The sequence below is a fragment of the Geotrypetes seraphini genome, chromosome 12 (assembly GCF_902459505.1).
Source record: "Geotrypetes seraphini chromosome 12, aGeoSer1.1, whole genome shotgun sequence".
Taxonomy (NCBI): domain Eukaryota; kingdom Metazoa; phylum Chordata; class Amphibia; order Gymnophiona; family Dermophiidae; genus Geotrypetes; species Geotrypetes seraphini.
This window is the reverse complement of record NC_047095.1, coordinates 30821327-30839844: the sequence shown is the minus strand read 5'-3', so window position 1 is coordinate 30839844 and position 18518 is coordinate 30821327. Positions and strand designations below refer to the sequence as shown.

At 41.7% G+C, this 18518-nt stretch overlaps 1 protein-coding gene across 1 annotated transcript in view; it reads right to left on the bottom strand.

Annotated features, from left to right (window-relative positions):
- Positions 1 to 18518, bottom strand: part of SYDE2 (synapse defective Rho GTPase homolog 2) — a 110621-nt gene that overhangs the window by 5794 nt on the left and 86309 nt on the right. The window contains exon 6 of the mRNA XM_033916982.1: positions 7825 to 8006. Within this exon, the coding sequence (XP_033772873.1) occupies positions 7825 to 8006 (182 nt within the window). The remainder of the gene's footprint in view (positions 1 to 7824; positions 8007 to 18518) is intronic.

The window sequence follows — 18518 nt, the reverse complement described above, 5'->3', positions numbered from 1 at the left end:
GTGGTATAAATTGATAGCTGGATTTATTAAGAAGAAACCAAAGACTGGTCTGAGTGACATTTGGAGCATTGAGATTAAGCATCAAATTACTGCGTCCCAATGGCCACGAATTTGGACTTGGAGGATGAGATGTACAGTGTCTGCATCAATGAGACAAACTCGATTTTTTTGTTGCATAGAGCATTATGGACCCCTGTTCGGTTACAAAAGTTGGATAGCTCTAAGTCTAATATGACATTGTCATCTTGAACCAGGGACTTTAGACCATTTATTGTTCTATTGTCCATTTATTATGGCTTTTTGGAAATCAATTTGGGGCCAAATTAATTGTTCATTAGAAAACCCGGTGACATTGACCTATGATACTATATTATTTGGCATGTCAATGAGAGCACAGAGTCAGATATCTTCGAATAGTAATAAGCTTTTGCTTTTAATGACAGGGGTTGCCATACAACAAATTACTTATAACTGGAAGAACTGGAGTAGACTGAATTATAATTTTTGGTGGAACTCATTGTGTCATATATATAAAATGGAAAGAGTAATAGCTACACAGCAGGGGTATTTAAGGAAATTTCAAGATGTGTGGGAGCCGTTAACAAAATATTGTAATTAATAAGTTCAATATTCAGGGTGGGGAGGGATAATTTTTAGTAAATCATATAAAAATATTTGTTATGAAAGGGTGGGAAGGGAGGGAGTTACGGTTATATGATTTGTATTATTGCTGAATATTAAGTGATACATTTAATGTTAAAATGTTTTAACTTACTGTCACACTTATTGTAAGTTTGAAAATGAATAAAGATTAAAAAAAAAAAAAAGTTTCCTTCAGAATGGCATGGAGTGGAAGCTTTAACAGTTCCTTATGAGGAAGATCATAATCAAGTGTGTCCAAGTACTGCTTGTTGTATTTGGAATCAGCCTCCAACGAAACATCCAGATCATGTGCCATCTGTCGCAAAAATCTAGAAAAGAAAGTTTCTCTGAAGGAGAAGAAGCTCTGGTAGGTGAACGTCTAGGTGACACAGAAGCAGAAGAGTCCACATTGGTAGTAGATGGCATTTCAGGCTCAGTAGCTTCCAATAAATCTGAATCTCTGAAATGATGGGATCGGTGTCGACGGCTCGGTGTCGAGGTCTCCAAATGTTTAGATTTACTGGAGACTTTGCCTGACCGTGCCGGAGCAGCCTCTCGAGATGTGGCCGAGGAGGATTGGTGCCGAAGTGGAATGCTCGAGTCCTGGGTCGAGGATGTCCACACCAGTGGAGTAGCATTAAGTGGAGTGGTCGGTGTCTTGAACAACTCAGACCAGACTAGCTCCTGGAGGGTTGGTGCCATGCTTGCTAAAAAGTGAGCCAGCGCTAAAGGGTAAAATGCTCTCCTAACTCCTCCCGAAGCAGATTTTCAATTTTCTGCTTAAGGGAAAGTGCCAGTACCATTTGCTTCTTTTTAGCTGGTATGGATGGCTGGTCAACACGGTCAGGGGATGATGAGGCCGAAGAGGGGGCACTCACCAATATTGGAGCCGTGCGCGAGGTCAGCAGGTCTTGACTCACTGCAACTTCGACCTGCGTCCCGGAAGGGGTAGTGGAAGGCTTCTAAGCCTTCACAGAGTGAACTGCGACACCAGAGTCAAAGTTGGTGGATCTACCCTCGGTGTTGTCTTGGTTGGTGTGGTCTAGGTTGACGCGGACGGTGTCGGAGATGAATTGGGGTCCGTGCCCATTGCGGCACCGAACAATTGTTTTTGTTGAAGCAACCGATTTTTGAGAGTGCGCTTCTGAAGGGACGAGCAGCGGGAGCAAGAGTCGGCATGTTGCTCAGGTCCCAGACACTGCAAGCACCAGCGGTGAGGGTCGATTACAGAAATGGCCCAAGCACAGCAACCGCACTTTTTGAAACCCGTTGGTGGGTGGGACATGGACGAGAAGACAGCCGTTGACAAATTGAACTCTATGGTGAAAAGAGTCCATAAAGCCCTACTGGGCCAAAGCCCATGACGGCAAAGTAAAAAGAAAAAAAGAGATTTTTTTTTTTACTTGATACACAAAAGAAAATAAAAAAACAAAAGAACTGTGACAAAAAAAGTCATAATCCGCGAGAGCGTGAAGGCAAGCGAGAGAAAAAATTCAACAGGTATTGAAAAAATGCATTTTTATAGCTCCACAGAAACTAGAAAACTGAGGGACCCGCGCGCATACGTCAGTCGGGAAGGTACTCGCGCATGCGCGGTGTGTGCTAATCGCAGACTTTCTAAGCTTAAAATTGCGATTCACTTTTCAAGTGTCTGTACCGGGGCTCCATCGGTGACTTCATCCATTAGTGAGAATATGCTGCCTGCTTGTCCTGGGATAACAGGAAAAACTAACAGCCTTCCTATACTAATGGTTGAAATGCAGTCCTCTGTCAGAAATGCAGTTAAATGGTTCAAATTTTTTTTAAAAACCCAAAACCCCCCACATATTTATAGGATTGAAATCTGACTACATATTTGCAAGGATACCTCAAAAAGAAAGTCGCCCCTAATTGAAGTAACCCTGGTCTCAACAAAAGAAACTGTCTTCTACTTTTTTGAGTATCTTGAGAAACATCAGGAAAGACAAATTTTTAAACCATGAAAAAGGTCTTCTCTATGTCTGAAAACCAAATTCAATAACCATTGCTCATCTAGTGCCAATGCAAATGTTGCTACAAGAGTAGAAATAGTCACTACTTCAGTTTCAGATGTCTCCAAAATTGTTGAGATATCTAAGGGGACCGTCCAGCTCCTGTGGATCTTCTTGGTTTGCTTCAGAACTCTTCGATAAGGGTAAATGATATACCCGAGTTAAAGGTGGAATTTTTATCTGATGGAACTTGCAACACTTTTGTAATATATCTCTTTAACATGTCTTTAGGTGATAATTTTGAACATGGCTTCATTTCTACTTCGGAAATAATTTATATCCTTAATAAATTTTTAAGGTCTTTAATTTCTTGTTCTCTCTACGATCATCTTGGACAATGTTTGCTACTCCAGATTATCTTTGTCTATCTGACGTTCTACTTTTACTACTCTTTGGTGAATTATTTTGAAATATCATAGACTTCCCCAGATCTACCAGAGTTGGCCAGATCATCTCCACAGAAGGGGCAGCTATAAGTAAGGTTGCAGATTTTAGAATTAAACTCTTCAGTTTTCTTTTACAGTGCAAAATTCATGATTCCTTCAATAATGGCAAGTTTTCCAGGTCCTGAAGCAGCAAAGCATCCCCTTACCATAACACTACCACCACCTTGTTTGACTGTGGGTATGATGTTCTTACTGTACAATGCTATATTTGCTTTACAGCAGACATAATGGGACCTGTGTTGTCCAAAGAATTCCAATTTTGACTCATCTGTCCACAGAATGTTATCCCAAAAGACTTATGGGATCTTCAAGGTGTGTTTTTGCAAATGTGAAACGACAATTATTTTTGGATATCACTGGTTTGCACCTTGCTACTCTCTTGGGTATACCATTTTTGACCAGTCTCTTTCTTATTGTGCAGTCATGAATGCTGACCTTAGCTGAAACTAGAGAGACCTGAGAACAACTCCCAGATGAGTTGTCAGTGCACCCTTGAAGTAATTTTGCACGCTGCCCACTCCTAGGAAGATTGACTATTGTTCCAAGTCTTTCCCATTGGAGATAATGGATCTCTCACTGTGGTTCGGTCGAGTCCCAGAGCTTTAGAAATTACTTTATAACCCTTTTTCAGATTGATATATTTGAACAACTTTTTTTCTTGTCTCTTCTGGATTGACATAGCATTCTTGTAGAAACTTTGTGCTGACTATTTCACTGTCATGGTAAGGTTGAATATATAGTGAGGTTTAGATTCAACAGGGTTGGATACAATCAAGCCTGACTGTGTTCAATCAGCCGACTCTAATTATCAATTACATTTTTCAGTTGGTTGATTGAGTAACTAAGGGGGGGCAGTTACTTTTTCACATTCTGATATGGATGATGGATAACTTCCATAAATGATACAATACTGTAACATAAAAACTGTGTTATGTGTTTACTCAAGATCCCTTTGCCTAATATTACATTTTGTTTAAATATAATAATAATAATAATAATAACTTTATTTTTCTATACCGCCATAGTCAGGCGACTTCTAGGCGGTTTACAATGTAAGAAGGCTGGACATTCAGCGAATAACAAAGGTCTTAGTACAGTACAATGCTAATACAATACAATAAGTCCACATATAATACAATACAGTAAGTCTAAATACAATACTATACAATAAGTTTAAATACAGTACCGAACAAAGAGTCTAGATGCCGTACAATAGTCTAAATGGTAAACTTACATATTAATTGGAGATCTAAGGGTAATGAGTGTCTGAAAGATTTAGAACATCCATGAGGGGGGTCTTAGTGGGGGAGGGGACCGTTTTAGTCAATGAATTTAGCGAATAGGGTGGTTTTGATCGATTTGCGGAATGTATTATAAGTCATATTTGGTTCGTTTATGTGGTTTTTCAGCCAGGTTTGCTGTCTGTTCGCTTGGAACTTAAAGGTTCTGTCCAAGAAGGATTTGTATCTGCAGCCTGTGGTCTTTGGGTATGCAAAGATGTTTTTGTTTCTGGTCGTTCTTGTGGGGTTGTGTAGGGTGAAGTGAGTTTGTAGGTATGAAGGTGATAGTCCCCAGGCTTGTTTGAAACAGGTGCAAGCGAATTTGAATAGAATTCGCGCTTCTATTGGAAGCCAGTGCAACTTTTTGTAGTAGGGGCTGATGTGGTCGTTTTTTCTAAGTCCGAAAATTAGGCGAACGGCGGTGTTTTGTATTAATCTTAGTTTTTTTATTGTTTTTTGTGGGATGCCTAGGTAGATGATGTTGCAGTAGTCAAGAAGGGATAGGATCAGTGCCTGTACCAGCAACCTGAATGATGAAGGGTCAAAGAATTTTTTTATGGTTCTTAGTTTCCATAGCGTATAAAAGCATTTTTTCACAAGTGAGTTTGTGTGGTCAGTCATAGTTAGGTGAGTGTCAAGAGTGATACCCAGTATTTTTATGTTTTTGGAAATTGGGTATTCGTGGTTGTTTATTTTTATCGATGTTTTCGTAATTTTGTCATTGGGACTAGCCAGAAAGACTTTTGTTTTCTCTGCGTTTAGTTTTAGTTTGAAATTAGTGGTCCATTTATCGATTGCGGTCATTGTGTTTGAGAGATTATCTACAGTTTCTTTTGTGATTTCGTTTAAGGGTATAAGGATGGATATGTCGTCCGCATAGATGTAGTATATTAAATTTAGTTTTTGTAGTAGGTGACCTAAGGAGGCGATGTAGATATTGAAAAGTGTGGGGGATAGGGGGGAACCTTGAGGCACGCCTGAAGGGTTTTTCCATGGTTTAGAGTAGTGTCCATTGCTGATTACTCGGTAGGATCTATTTGTTAGGAACTCTTGGAACCATTTCTTTGCCTTTCCCAAGATTCCCATTGCTTCAAGGCACAGTAGCATGGTTTCGTGGTCTACCAGGTCGAACGCGCTGCTGAGATCTAATTGTAGGATCAGTGCGCTTTTGCCTTTGCTAAAGAGATCATAAAGGTGGTTCAGCAAGGAGGCTAGGACAGTTTCTGTGTTGTATCCTTTTCTGAATCCTGATTGGTGTTCGCTAAGGAGGTTAAATTTGTCCAGGTAATTGACTAGTTGTAGGTTGACCAATCCTTCCTGTATCTTTGTGAAGAGGGGAATGCTTGCTATGGGTCTGAAATTGGGTGTCAGTGCTGAGGAGGCTTTTTGATCTTTGGGGATTGGAGTGATTAGTATATGTCCCATTTTTTTGTTTAGTGTTCCGTTTGCAAGGGCGGATGTTAGCCATGCAAAAAGTTCCTTTTTAAATTCTAGGGGGGCAATTGTCATGATTTTAGGGGGACATGCATCAAGTAGGCAGTTAGATTTGGTGTACTTGTTAAATAAATTTAGGAATTGCTGCCAGTTTGGGTATTCGAGGTGGTCCCATAGCATGTCTACTCTGGTGTCTTGGTCATGGGGGTCCAGGAATTGAAGAGCATTTGTTGTGGATGTGGGTAGAGTTGCTCTTAATTCGGTGATTTTGTTTTGAAAGAAGTTGGCTAGGGTTTGTGCCGATGGAGTGGGCTCAGTGTCCTTTTTCAGTATTTGTGTTGTATCGGTTATAGTTTTTACTAGTTTGAATAATTCTTTGCTGTTTATTTTTGAAGTACCGATTTTATTTGCATAATGCTTAGTGCGTTTTTCTTTGATCAGATTTTTGTATATTTTCATTTTTTGTTTCCAGTTTGACTTGTCTGAATCATTGTTTGTTTTTTGCCAGATTCTCTCCAGTTTTCTTAGTTCCTGTTTGGTGGTTAGAAGTTCACCGTCAAACCATTCGTTTGGTGGTCTATTTTTCTTTTTGTATGTTTTATAAGGTGCTATTTGATCTAAGAGTTCTTTGCTGTAGATTTCCCATGTTGCGGGGAAATCCTGAATTTCTGTGTTTATGGGTTGTAACTCGTAGTGGGTCCAGAATTCGGTTGGGTTAATAATGCCACGGGTGGTTACTGTGTTCATATTTGTGTTTTTGTTGTGTATTCTGTTTTTGCCAATGTAGATTGAACTTGCCAATGAAATGGTCTGACCAGATACATTTTTCCCAGGGGCCTGAGTGATATTGTATTTTGGGGGCTAGTATTTCTTTGTGGGAGAAGGTGATTAGGTCTAGTTTGTGTCCTTTTTCGTGGGTTATTTCTGTGTCTGGGTATGGAAAGTCCAGTGACATAAGGAGGTTGGCGATTTCAGTTATTTCTGGTTTTGTCTTTTGTTCAGAAACCAGAGTGAAATATTCAATAGGGAAAATTAGGAAGGGGATACTTTTTCACATCAATATATACCCATCTTCTGAAGGTCTGACTAAGCTGATAAAACTAGTAAATAGTGGAAGTGCATATTTGTTGTACTTAAAAAAAAAAAAAAAAAAGAAACTTGGAGTGCAAAACAATAAACTTTCCTACGATTATGGTTAACCCACTATCCAACACATGATTTTCTTACTTGACAGCTATCGCAAATTTCAACTACTTTGTTGGACTTTCTACTTAAATATCTTTAAATAATGTGCGTTTACACACACCGTTCGTAGTACGTTGTAAGTTCCCTGAAGAAGGCGACAGAGTCGCCGAAATTTGGATCCTAGTCGGGACTTTGCTTTTGTAGAACTTTGCCTGTTTTAGCAATCTTTGGAAAAGACTTGTTATCAATCTTTGGTTCAAGCTGTAAATAAAGGACTCATGACCACAGGTTGGATTTGACCTCTCCAGTGCCTCTTTTCGTTTGTTCTACTTTGCTTTGAGGCTTGATACCTTCTTTCCTTTTCGCCATATATCCAAACACCACCACAAAATTTTAAAATATCCATTTTTTTGTACATAAAGCATGCTTTATCCCATCATATCCTTAGCAAAAAGGCTTGCACTTAACATGTTTTTAACCTAGCCCTTAAATTGTAAACCCTTTTTTCATCTAGACCTTAAATTGTAAACCCTTCTGCACAGAGAAATACCTACAATCCTGTATATAACTCTGATTTAGAAAAGAAAGTAATTAAAGCAAAACCCAAATCCAATGTACTAATGTGGGTTTAAATATGCAAAACCCACTCATCTCTTCTTGACAGGGTAAAATGTGTCATTAATTCAGAAGGTGCCAGCAATTTGGAAAATCCGGGACTGCGGGAAATGAACATAAAGCAGCTCTCTGGGTCACTCTTCTTCCCACTGGCAGTTTCCAGAAATAATTCAGTCTCAGGGCGATGCTTACCTTCTCCACATCCGGCAAACAATCTAGAAGCCCAACGGTGAACTCTGAATCACTCGTGTCATTTTCACAGCTATTTGCAGTCCTTTTTAAAGGTTTTTTAACCATGCTGTTTAACACTGCTTCATACAGCTGTTTTGTAATCAAAGGGGAGGGTAATTCTCTTAAATAATCCTTCAGAACACCTTTGGAAAGAAAAGAAAAAAACACAGCCTTTAAGTTATCTTTCATCTCCTACTGAAATGTGCAAAAAATCTGCAAGAAAAAAAAAAGAGAAAGCGCTAAATTAAAACAGAACTCCACTTTGTCTCCGATTCTTTATGAAAGCAGACATGACAAAATGAAACGACGGGATAAGAAAAGAATGCTTGTAAGCACCAAAGGACCATGTGTAACATCTAAAACCAGCACTATCCATCCTTCTTCTGCAGCAGACAGCTTTTACATTTTTCTTCTTACAAGAAAAATGAGATCATTTGGTAACAACAAAGAGCATTTCAACCCAGGGGAGCTGGAATAATTATTAAAGAGTGGGGAGGAGGGGCAGAAACCTATTTTTGACTGGTATATAATGGAAACCTGCACCTGTATTTCAAACATTTATATTTCAAACTTATCAGGCTGACATTGATGAAGCTGAAATGCAGCTTTAGGAGGTACAGTACTATACATTAGCGAATGACACAGGGATAAAGTTTGCTCCCATCCCTTCCCCGCAAACTCTGTCCCCATCCCCGTGAATTCTGTCTAATCCCATCCACACAAGCCTTGAATAGTTATGATGGGCCAGACAGCATAAACAGTCACACCAACAAACTAATTAGCATACATTCATTTCATCTGCTTTACCTGGGAACTCAGAACTTCTAACTCTGCCCTGAGACAGAAATCTTTCTCTCCCTCTTTCTCTCCCTCATCCTTTCTTTGAGGACAAAACTTCTGGAAAGTATAGGACATACCTTTCGAGATAAGTCTCCACAGCCACACTATACCCCCCCACCGCCACCCCAAGGCTCACATCATATATATATATATATACCCTCCCATCCTCAACACCCTCCACCTGCTACTCAGCCAAATTCAACCTAAAGAGACTAAAGCTAACAAGATAATATAGGTAATGTACTAGCTCAAATGTTTTACCACCTTATACTTGTAACAATCTGCCCCGTCATAGCATAGCATAAGGGCTCTCTGGGATAACACTTATGGCAAAGAACATAGGAACATTCCTCCAACAAAAATGTGCTATGAAAAGGACCCAATAAGATCAACACCCCCCAAGGAGAAAGCAGGGAATACAATAAAATAGAAAAAGAAGAACCAGGCAACAGACAGACACCAACCATAATACAGAAAAATAAAATACACCATGGAAAGGAGGCCTACTGAACACAAGATCCATGAACAAAAAAGAAATCCAGATCATTGACCTAAATGAGAAAAGCACACTAGATTTCTTTGCGATTACAGAATCCTGGCTCACAGAAAACAGTGGGGTTGTCATAAGTGAGGCTTGCCCACCAGACTATCACATCATGCTCCAAAATAGAAACGGTAAGGGGGAAGGAGGAGTAGCAGTTATACACAAATCCAACCTGGACTTCCAACAAATGAAAATCACCCAACCGACAGGAGCAGAATGTCTACTTCTTTGAGTAGGAAACTCAAACACAATGGGCAAAATGGTGTTATATGCCATCCCTGATCTGGACACAGAAGAGAGGCAAAACATTGTGAATCTATCGCAGAAATTAATCTAATAGTCTCCTCATTCTGGGTATGCGGAGACCTTAACCTACATGTAGATGACCCAACGTGCCAAAAAGCTCAACAGGCAGTCCAACAACTGGAAGGTCTAGGACTACACCAAACAGTGACAGAACAAACCCATACTAAAGGACACGCCATAGACATACTGTTCGGCAGAGAGGAGGATATAGGAGACTGCACCCCCACCTCTAAGTGCCATGGACAGACCACCACTTAGTCAGCTTCAGAATAAAATCAACCAGAAACTAGAAAACAATAAAGCAAAAATGGAACAAGACCAAGAATGGGGAGAGGAATCAGACGACAGCAAACTGAAAACCAGACTGGAAACACACTTCATGGAAACCAAAATAACCGAGACCATAAACCTCACAGAACAGGTGATGCTCTGGGACGAGGCACTGGACCATAGCCTAGAAGTAGCACCATTAAAACTATGGAAACTAAACAAAAGAAAGGAAGGGTTCACCCCATCAGAAGAAATCATGAGACTGAAGAGAAAAGAAAGCTCGAAAGAAAATGGAGGAGATCAGACGAAGATAAGGAAGCTAAGAAAAGCTGGACTAGAATCAACACAACATACATAAAAAAAATAAGAAGAAAGGAAAGATTTTCTCTCAAAAAAGGTCCTTAAAGCCAGAAACTTCACTAAAATCCTATTCCAGGTCATATATGATTTATTGGGAAAGGAACAGAAAGAAATAACCACTAAATGCTCCCTAACCAGCAAAGATTTCAGCAACTTTTTCACAGAAAATAAGGAAGCTACAAAAAGGCAACAGCCTAAATAACTACATACCAATGGTTAAATGTACAATGGAAACAGAAGACATAATGGAAGAATTTGAACTAATCACTGAGTTCGAGGTGATGAAACTACTAAGAAGAATAGAGAACAAAAGAATTGCCACTGCTGGGTCAGATCAGTTGTCCATCGTGCCCAGCAGTCCGCTCACGCGGTGGCCCTTAGGTCAAAGACCAGTGCCCTAACCGAGTCTAGCCTTACCTGCGTATGTTCTGATTCAGCAGGAATTTGTCTAACTTTGTCTTGAATCCCTGGAGGGTGGTTTCCCCTATAACAGCCTCCAGAAGAGCGTTCCAGATTTCTACCACTCTCTGGGTGAAGAAGAACTTCCTTACGTTTGTACAAAAATTTATCCTCTTTTAACTTTAGAGAATGCCCTCTCGTTCTCTCTACCTTGGAGAGGGGGTGAACAACCTGTCTTTATCTACTAAGTCTATTCCGTTCATTATCTTGAATGTCTCAGTCTCCTCTTTTCAAGGGAGAAGAGGCCCAGTTTCTCTAATCTCTCACTGTATGGCAACTCCTCCAGCTCCTTAATCATATTAGGCGATCTTCTCTGGACCCTTTCAAGTAGTACTATGTCCTTCCTCATGTACGGCGACCAGTGCTGGATGCAGTATTCCAGGTGGGGGCGTACCATGGCCCGGTACAGCGGCATGATAACCTTTTCCAATCTGTTTGTGATTCCACTTCTTAATCATTCCTAGCATTCTGTTCGTCCTTTTCGTCACCGCCGCATATTGCACAGATGGCTTCACTGACTTGTCTACCAGTACTCCCTAGTCTCTTTCCTGGGGGGTCTCTCCGAGTACTGCACCAGACATCCTGTATTCTTGTATAAGATTTTTGTTACCAACATGCATTACCTTATACTTATCCACGTTAAACCTCATTTGCCATGTCATGGCCCATTTCTCAAGTGTGTTTGTGTCACGTTGCAGGTCTTCGCAATCCTTCTGTGTCTTCACTACTCTGAATAATAAATTTAATCACCTCGCTCGTCGTACCAATTTCCAGGTCGTTTATAAATATGTTGAAGAGCACGGGTCTAAGCACCGAACCCTGTGGTACTCCACTCGTGACGCTTTTCCAGTCCGAGTATTGTCCATTTACCCCCACTCTTTGTTTCCTATCCGCCAACCAGTTTTTAATCCACGTATTTCACCCTCGATTCCATGGCTCACAATTTTTCGAAGTAGTCGTTCATGCAGGACCTTGTCGAACGCCTTCTGAAAATCAAGATATACAATGTGTATCTGCCTGTTTACACCCTTGAAGAAGTGCAGTAAGTTCATCAAGCAAGATGTTCCTTTGCTGAAGCCACGCTGGCTGGTCCTCATCAGATTGTGTCCGTCAAGGTGATCAATGATGCGGTCCTTTATCAGCGCCTCTACCATTTTTCCTGGTACCGAGGTCAGACTCACCGGTCTGAAAAGGTACGACGGGATATAAATAAAGCTATTATTAGTTTCCTGGGTCTCCCCTCGAACCTCTCTTGAAGATCGGCATGACATTCACCACTTTCCAGTCTTCCGGAATCCCTTGACACATGCCCTATACACCCGATAAGAGAACTCGAAGCCCCAGGACTCTTCTACCTCACAGACATCATCAACAAATCACTATGGTCGGGACAAGTCCCACTTAAATGGAAACTGTCAGTCACCAAACCCGTTATGAAAAATAAACAAAAAGACCAAGATGACCTCTCCAACTATAGACTGGTAGCCAATTAAACGTGTATCTCTAAACTAACAGACAAACTAGTCTGCCATCAAATATCAGATTTCCTAGAAAACAGGTCAAAACTTAATCAAGCCCAATCAGGGTTCAGAAGACATCTGAACACAGGAACCTTGCTAGTAGCAATGCAGGACTCGGTTCTCAAACACCATGCTAAAGGAGAGGACGTGCTACTGGGATTCCTGGACCTCTCAGCAGCCTTTGACCTTGTCTAACACACACTACTAAAATCAAGATGCATGGCTTGGATAGAATCCTTTCTTACAAAAAGACTAAAGAGGGGAGAATGGCAGGAGAATACAAGCAGCTGGAAAGAAACAGACCTAGGGGTACCACAAGGATCAACCATGTCACCCATGCTCTTCAACATCTTCATCCAACCGCTGGGGAATGCTACATCTACACGGACGACATCCAACTGATCATTCCACTAAAGAAGCAAAATGTGAAAACTAAACAAAAAGATCAAAACATGCCTTGGGAAAAATCTTTGGATGGCGCCAAACAAGTGGACTAGTAGCCAACAAGGAGAAAATGGAACTATTGCTCATTAACAAATGGGGAGGAAATAGCCCAAGATACCAACTAACATTTAATAGCACCATGAAATCTTCTGCGGATGGGGTGAGAAACCTAGGAGTATGGTTGAACCCAAACCTAAACATAACAACACAGATCAAATGCATTGTGAAAAACGAATATGGCAAAGTAGTCAGAGGACTCAAACTCTACTCACCTGTCAAGCAATGTCCAATGTAATAATAACCCTGGTACTGTCAAGCTTCAACTACTGCAACGCAATCCTACTGGGCATTCTAAAATACATGACTAAACAGATTCAAATGGTACAAAACTCAGCAGCAAGATTTCTGCTGGGAAAATCGAGGCAGATAAGTAACACCCCGCTACGGAAAGAACTACACTGGCTCCTGATTGAAAGCAGGGTGAAATTCAATATCCTACTGCTGATGGACAAAATCATTCATTTCTCTGAACCACAATATCTAGCGGCCAGACTACATCAGCACACAACAACATGTGCACTATGCTTGAGCCAAAATCACCTGCTGGAAATTCCTTCCTTCAGAGGGAAAAGAATGTTCTCAGTGATGGCTCCAAGATGGTGGAATGCCCTTCCGAAGGAACTAAAACTAGAAAAAGATACCAGAAAGTTCAGGAAAGGGATAAAGACCATCTTCTTTACAGACTACTGTAGCAGATAAAACAACATAGAGGAGACAGTTGACTAGTCCCTCCTCCCCTCACAGGAAAGCCACAGCATGATAGCTGAAATGTTGGTTCTTTCTACACAGACACGGCAAGACCAGGAAACCTGCTACAATCATGACACCAGCCGTGGAAGCCTAAGAGAACATTGCCCCTCTGTGTCCATATACCATCCCCATGCACCATCCCCCTTTGTGTCTTTGTTCCTATGCTCCCATCCATGCTCACCATCCCCCCTCTTTTTGGAGTAGGCCTGTGAAGCTTTTTCTTCCATCACTGAAGCTCCTGAAAGGTAGCACAGGGCAGGAGGGGAGGGAGACAATCGCATCTTTTGTACTGAGGGAGCAAGGCTTTTCACTGCTCCCGTGGGGCAGTAAAAAGCAATGCTCCCGAACTCACGGAAATCTTGCTGGTTCTTCCCCTGTTCCCACAAATTTCCCCATGGATTTACTGCAGCTTACCGCAAGTAAGATAGTTGCCTAGAGCTGCAAGTTGTATGACATGGTAGGTGTGACACATTGTCTAAGTCAGTCTACAATTCTCAACATGCCTAAGCCAAAAGGGCAAGAAGCGAGAAATGCAACCCTGGCCCTAGACACTGGTTTCTTCAGCGACTGTCTTGAACTTAGGACATAATACTATAGCTACCACTGCTGAAGCAGCATGTATAGAATTAGTGCAAAACATTCTTTCAATAAAGTACAGAACGTTCCATAAATTACAAACTGTTGTATAGCCTCCAAACCCCAACCTCCAAACCCCTGCTCTGAAAACAGACCTTCAGAGAAAGCTAGATGTGCCCGTGCAGGCTACAAAACACACAGACCCCCAATGTCACATACCTGACGCCATTTACAAAATTCACTCATCTGGGAAAAAAGCAAGTTCTGTCCAATATCAATACTCTCTTTGAAATGGAGTTTTTGGAATTTCCTCCCTCCAAAAGACAACCTCAGACTTACAAAAGAATTCTAGTTATTTCTGTTAATGTGTGAATATCCCACACCTGCTGAAGGAGAAGAATAAGCCTGCTTCATCTACTTAGTACAGGGAGTCATTAATTAACCAGACGTCCCTGTGTCATTCTCTACTATACATCCTTACCCTTTTTTAGTTAAGCAAACAAATTTAATAACAACCTCTTCTCTGTAATGTCTTAGATTTCCTTTAAGCTCACAAATCTGAATGGCCGAGGAGAAACAAAGCTTTCGATTGGCCTAGTGACAGGACCTGAAAACAAGCAGTTCATGTACGAAAGCCTACAAACATAGAAACATAGAAATAGACGGCAGATAAGGGCCAAGGCCCATCTAGTCTGCCCACCTTAATGTCCCTCCCCTACCTTCGCCCTATGAATAGATCCCTCCCCTACCTTCGCCCTGTGAATAGATCCCATGTGACGATCCCATTTGGCCTTAAAATCAGGCACGCTGCTGGCCTCGATCACATGCAGTGAAAGACTATTCCAGCGATCAACCACCCTTTCTGTGAAAAAGAATTTCCTGGTGTCAGCTCGTAGTTTCCCTCCCCTAATTTTCCACGGATGCCCTCTTATTGTCGTGGGACCCTTGAAAAGGAAGATATCTTCCTCCGTCTCTATGCGGCCCGAGAGATACTTGAACGTCTCGATCATGTCCCCCCTCTCTCTGCGCTCCTCGAGTGAGTATAGCTGCAATTTGTTTAGCCGTTCCTCGTATGGGAGATCCTTGAGTCCTGAGACCATCCGGGTGGCCATTCTCTGAACCGAATCCAGTCTCAGCACATCCTTGCGATAATGCGGCCTCCAGAATTGCACACAGTATTCCAGATGGGGCCTCACCATGGATCTATACAGTGGCATAATGACTTCTGGCTTTCGGCTGACGAAACCCCTGCGTATGCAACCTATGACTTGTCTTGCTTTGGATGAAGCTTGCTCCACTTGATTGGCAGCCTTCATGTCCTCACTGACGATCACCCCTAGGTCACGTTCTGCTTCAGTTCTTGTTAGGATCTCTCCATTTAGGGTGTAAGTCTTGCGTGGATTTTGGTTGCCCAGGTGCATAACTTTGCATTTTTTGGCATTGAAGCTGAGTTGCCAGGACCTAGACCAGCGCTCCAGTAGGAGTAGGTCGTGCATCATGTTGTCGGGCATTGAAACATCATCTATTGTGCATTTGCCCACTACATTACTGAGTTTGGCGTCATCGGCGAATAATGTTATTTTACCCCGAAGCCCTTCTGCCAAGTCCCTTATAAAGATGTTGAATAGAATTGGGCCCAAGACCGAGCCCTGTGGCACTCCACTGATCACCTCCGTCATTTCATAGGGTGTGCCGTTCACCACCACCCTTTGAAGCCTACCTCCAAGCCAGTTCCCAACCCATTTCGTCAATGTGTCACCTAATCCTATAGAACTCATCTTGCTCAGCAACCTGCGGTGTGGTACGCTATCGAATGCTTTGCTAAAGTCCAGGTACACGATGTCCAGGGACTCCCCAATATCTAGCTTCCCCGTCACCCAGTCAAAGAAGCTGATCAGGTTGGATTGGCACGATCTCCCTTTTGTAAATCCATGTTGACGGGGATCCCGTAGATTCTCCTCATCCAGGATCTTATCCAATTGGTGTTTTATTAGAGTTTCCATTAGTTTGCTCACTATCGATGTTAGACTCACTGGTCTGTAGTTTGCTGTCTCCATCTTAGAGCCTTTCTTGTGGAGTGGAATGACGTTAGCCATCCTCCAGTCCGACGGGACGCTGCCTTTCCTAAGGGAGAGGTTGAAGAGCTTGGACAGTGGCTCCGCCAGGACATCACACAGCTCCCTTAGCACCCTGGGGTGTAGGTTGTCAGGCCCCATTGCCTTGTTAACCTTGAGCCTTGATAGCTCACTGTAGACACTGCTGGGCGTAAACTCGAAGTTACTGAACGGGTCAACTGAGTCAACCCTTGTCTGTAGCTGAGGGCCAAGTCCCGGCGCTTCTCGGGTGAAGACTGAGCTGAAGTATTCATTTAATAGTTGGGCTTTTTCCGAATCCTTTTCCACATAGTCTCCATCTGGTTTCCTAAGACGTACAATCCCGCCTGAGTTTTTACTTCTGTCACTGATATACCTAAAGAAGGATTTATCTCCCTTCTTGATGTTTTTTGCCAGAGACTCCTCCATGTGAAACTTAGCCTCCCTGACTGCCGTTTTGACGGCTTTTGATTTGGTAGTCTGCTCTAGAGACCTGTTTCCCTGATTGTTTGTCTGAAATTAAGCAGCTCCACAAAGAAGAGTGGGATAAGATTCCTCAACAGCGATATCCTAGGATTCTCGGCCAAAGTCTTGGAGAGAAGCTCAAAGCTCTGTTGGCATCTCCACTCTGATACAAGGTTTATTATAAAACTAATTTATGTTTTGAGAGTGAATATTCTAATGGCTAAAATATATTTCATTGCGAAACTATTTTAACACCAAAAAACCTGAAACACAATTACAAATAGTATAATAACTACATATTGAGCAAAGAGGACATCAAAATTTAGTGAAACATTATCATCAATCCATGTAGTCCCCGCAGACCTTTCACATCCTCTGCTGCTTGCTTGTACGAGTTTAATGCTGTGAACTTTCAAATGTCTCCTACTTTATCATACTCCTATCACCTCTAAAACTCCCCTATCACATTAAAGAACAGAGAGGGCAAACTCAGGCAATACTAGGAAGGAGCTGCCCTACGATAACCTCCAGAGCATAAACACAACATAATAGCAGTAGGATTAGGATTCTTCTCTCAGAGAAAGTGGTTTGATAATTATGGCTTTGCAGATCCCTTTATTAGATATCTCGTAAGTAGATACAAGCAGGTCAGCTAATCGCCCTGTCATGCTGTCAGCTCTGCTGACATTCAAAATTCAGCAGCCTCCCTAAAGATACCTCGAACTGTTATTCGGATCCTGGTGTGCAACACAAAAAGATAAAAAGAGATGGAGTAACCAGCTCAAGCCAAAAAAAAGTGAGATTCTAACATAAGACTTAGGCTGTTGTATCTGAACGCAGAGGCCATCAACAATAGCAGTGTAAAAGTTTCTTTCCATAGAAGAGGCCAAGAAGTGGTCTATTATTTTTAAACATGGGGTTTGTTTCTTTATATTAATTGAAAACATTTGTTTTTGTTTTACAAAATCACACCAAAGTGTTCAAACACAATTTGATAACAACCTCAACACCCAAACCCCCTTCCCTCCCCTCTTCCTGTCTTCCCCTTCCATAAGGCTAGATGAGTAGCTACAATAAATCATGTTGACAGCAACATTTAACTTGATGTCTACCTCAACTCTAAAACATTTAAAGACTCATCAAAACAAGCCCATACTCTATGGAAGGATGGTAAACAGTTACATTTAAGTGCTGTAAATCTGCTCAAGAAACATACATCCAAAGTTTGTTAGTTGGCAGGAAGGGAGTTGGGGGGAAGGGGGTACCAAATATTATTATATAGCAATTCAACTAAGAGCTGTATTGAAATGGGCTCAGCATAAACGCAAGCGGAAGTTGTATGACATGGTAGGCGTGACACATTGTCTAAGTCAGTCTGCAATTCTCAACATGCCCAAGCCAAAAGGGCAAGAAGCGAGAAATGCAACCCTGGCCCTAGACACTGGTTTCTTCAGCGACTGTCTTGAACTTAGGACATAATACTATAGCTACCACTGCTGAGGCAGCATGTATAGAATTAGTGCAAAACATTCTTTCAATAAAGTACAGAACGTTCCATAAATTACTAACTGCTGTATAGTACTTCCAAACCCCTGCCCTGAAAACAGACCTTCAGAGAAAGCTAGATGTGCCCGTGCAGGCTACAAAACACACAGACCCCCCAATGTCACATACTTGACGCCATTTACAAAATTCACTCATCTGGGAAAAAAGCAAGTTCTGCCCAATATCAATACTCTCTTTGAAATGGAGTTTTTGGAATTTCCTCCCTCCAAAAGACAACCTCAGACTTACAAAAGAATTCTAGTTATTTCTGTTAATGTGTGAATATCCCACACCTGCTGAAGGAGAAGACTAAGCCTGCTTCATCTACTTAGTACAGGGAGTCATTAATTAACCAGACGTGCTTAACCTGAATGCTTGCAGGCTCTTCCCCACATGCCCAAAGAGAGGAAGAATATTAGAGGT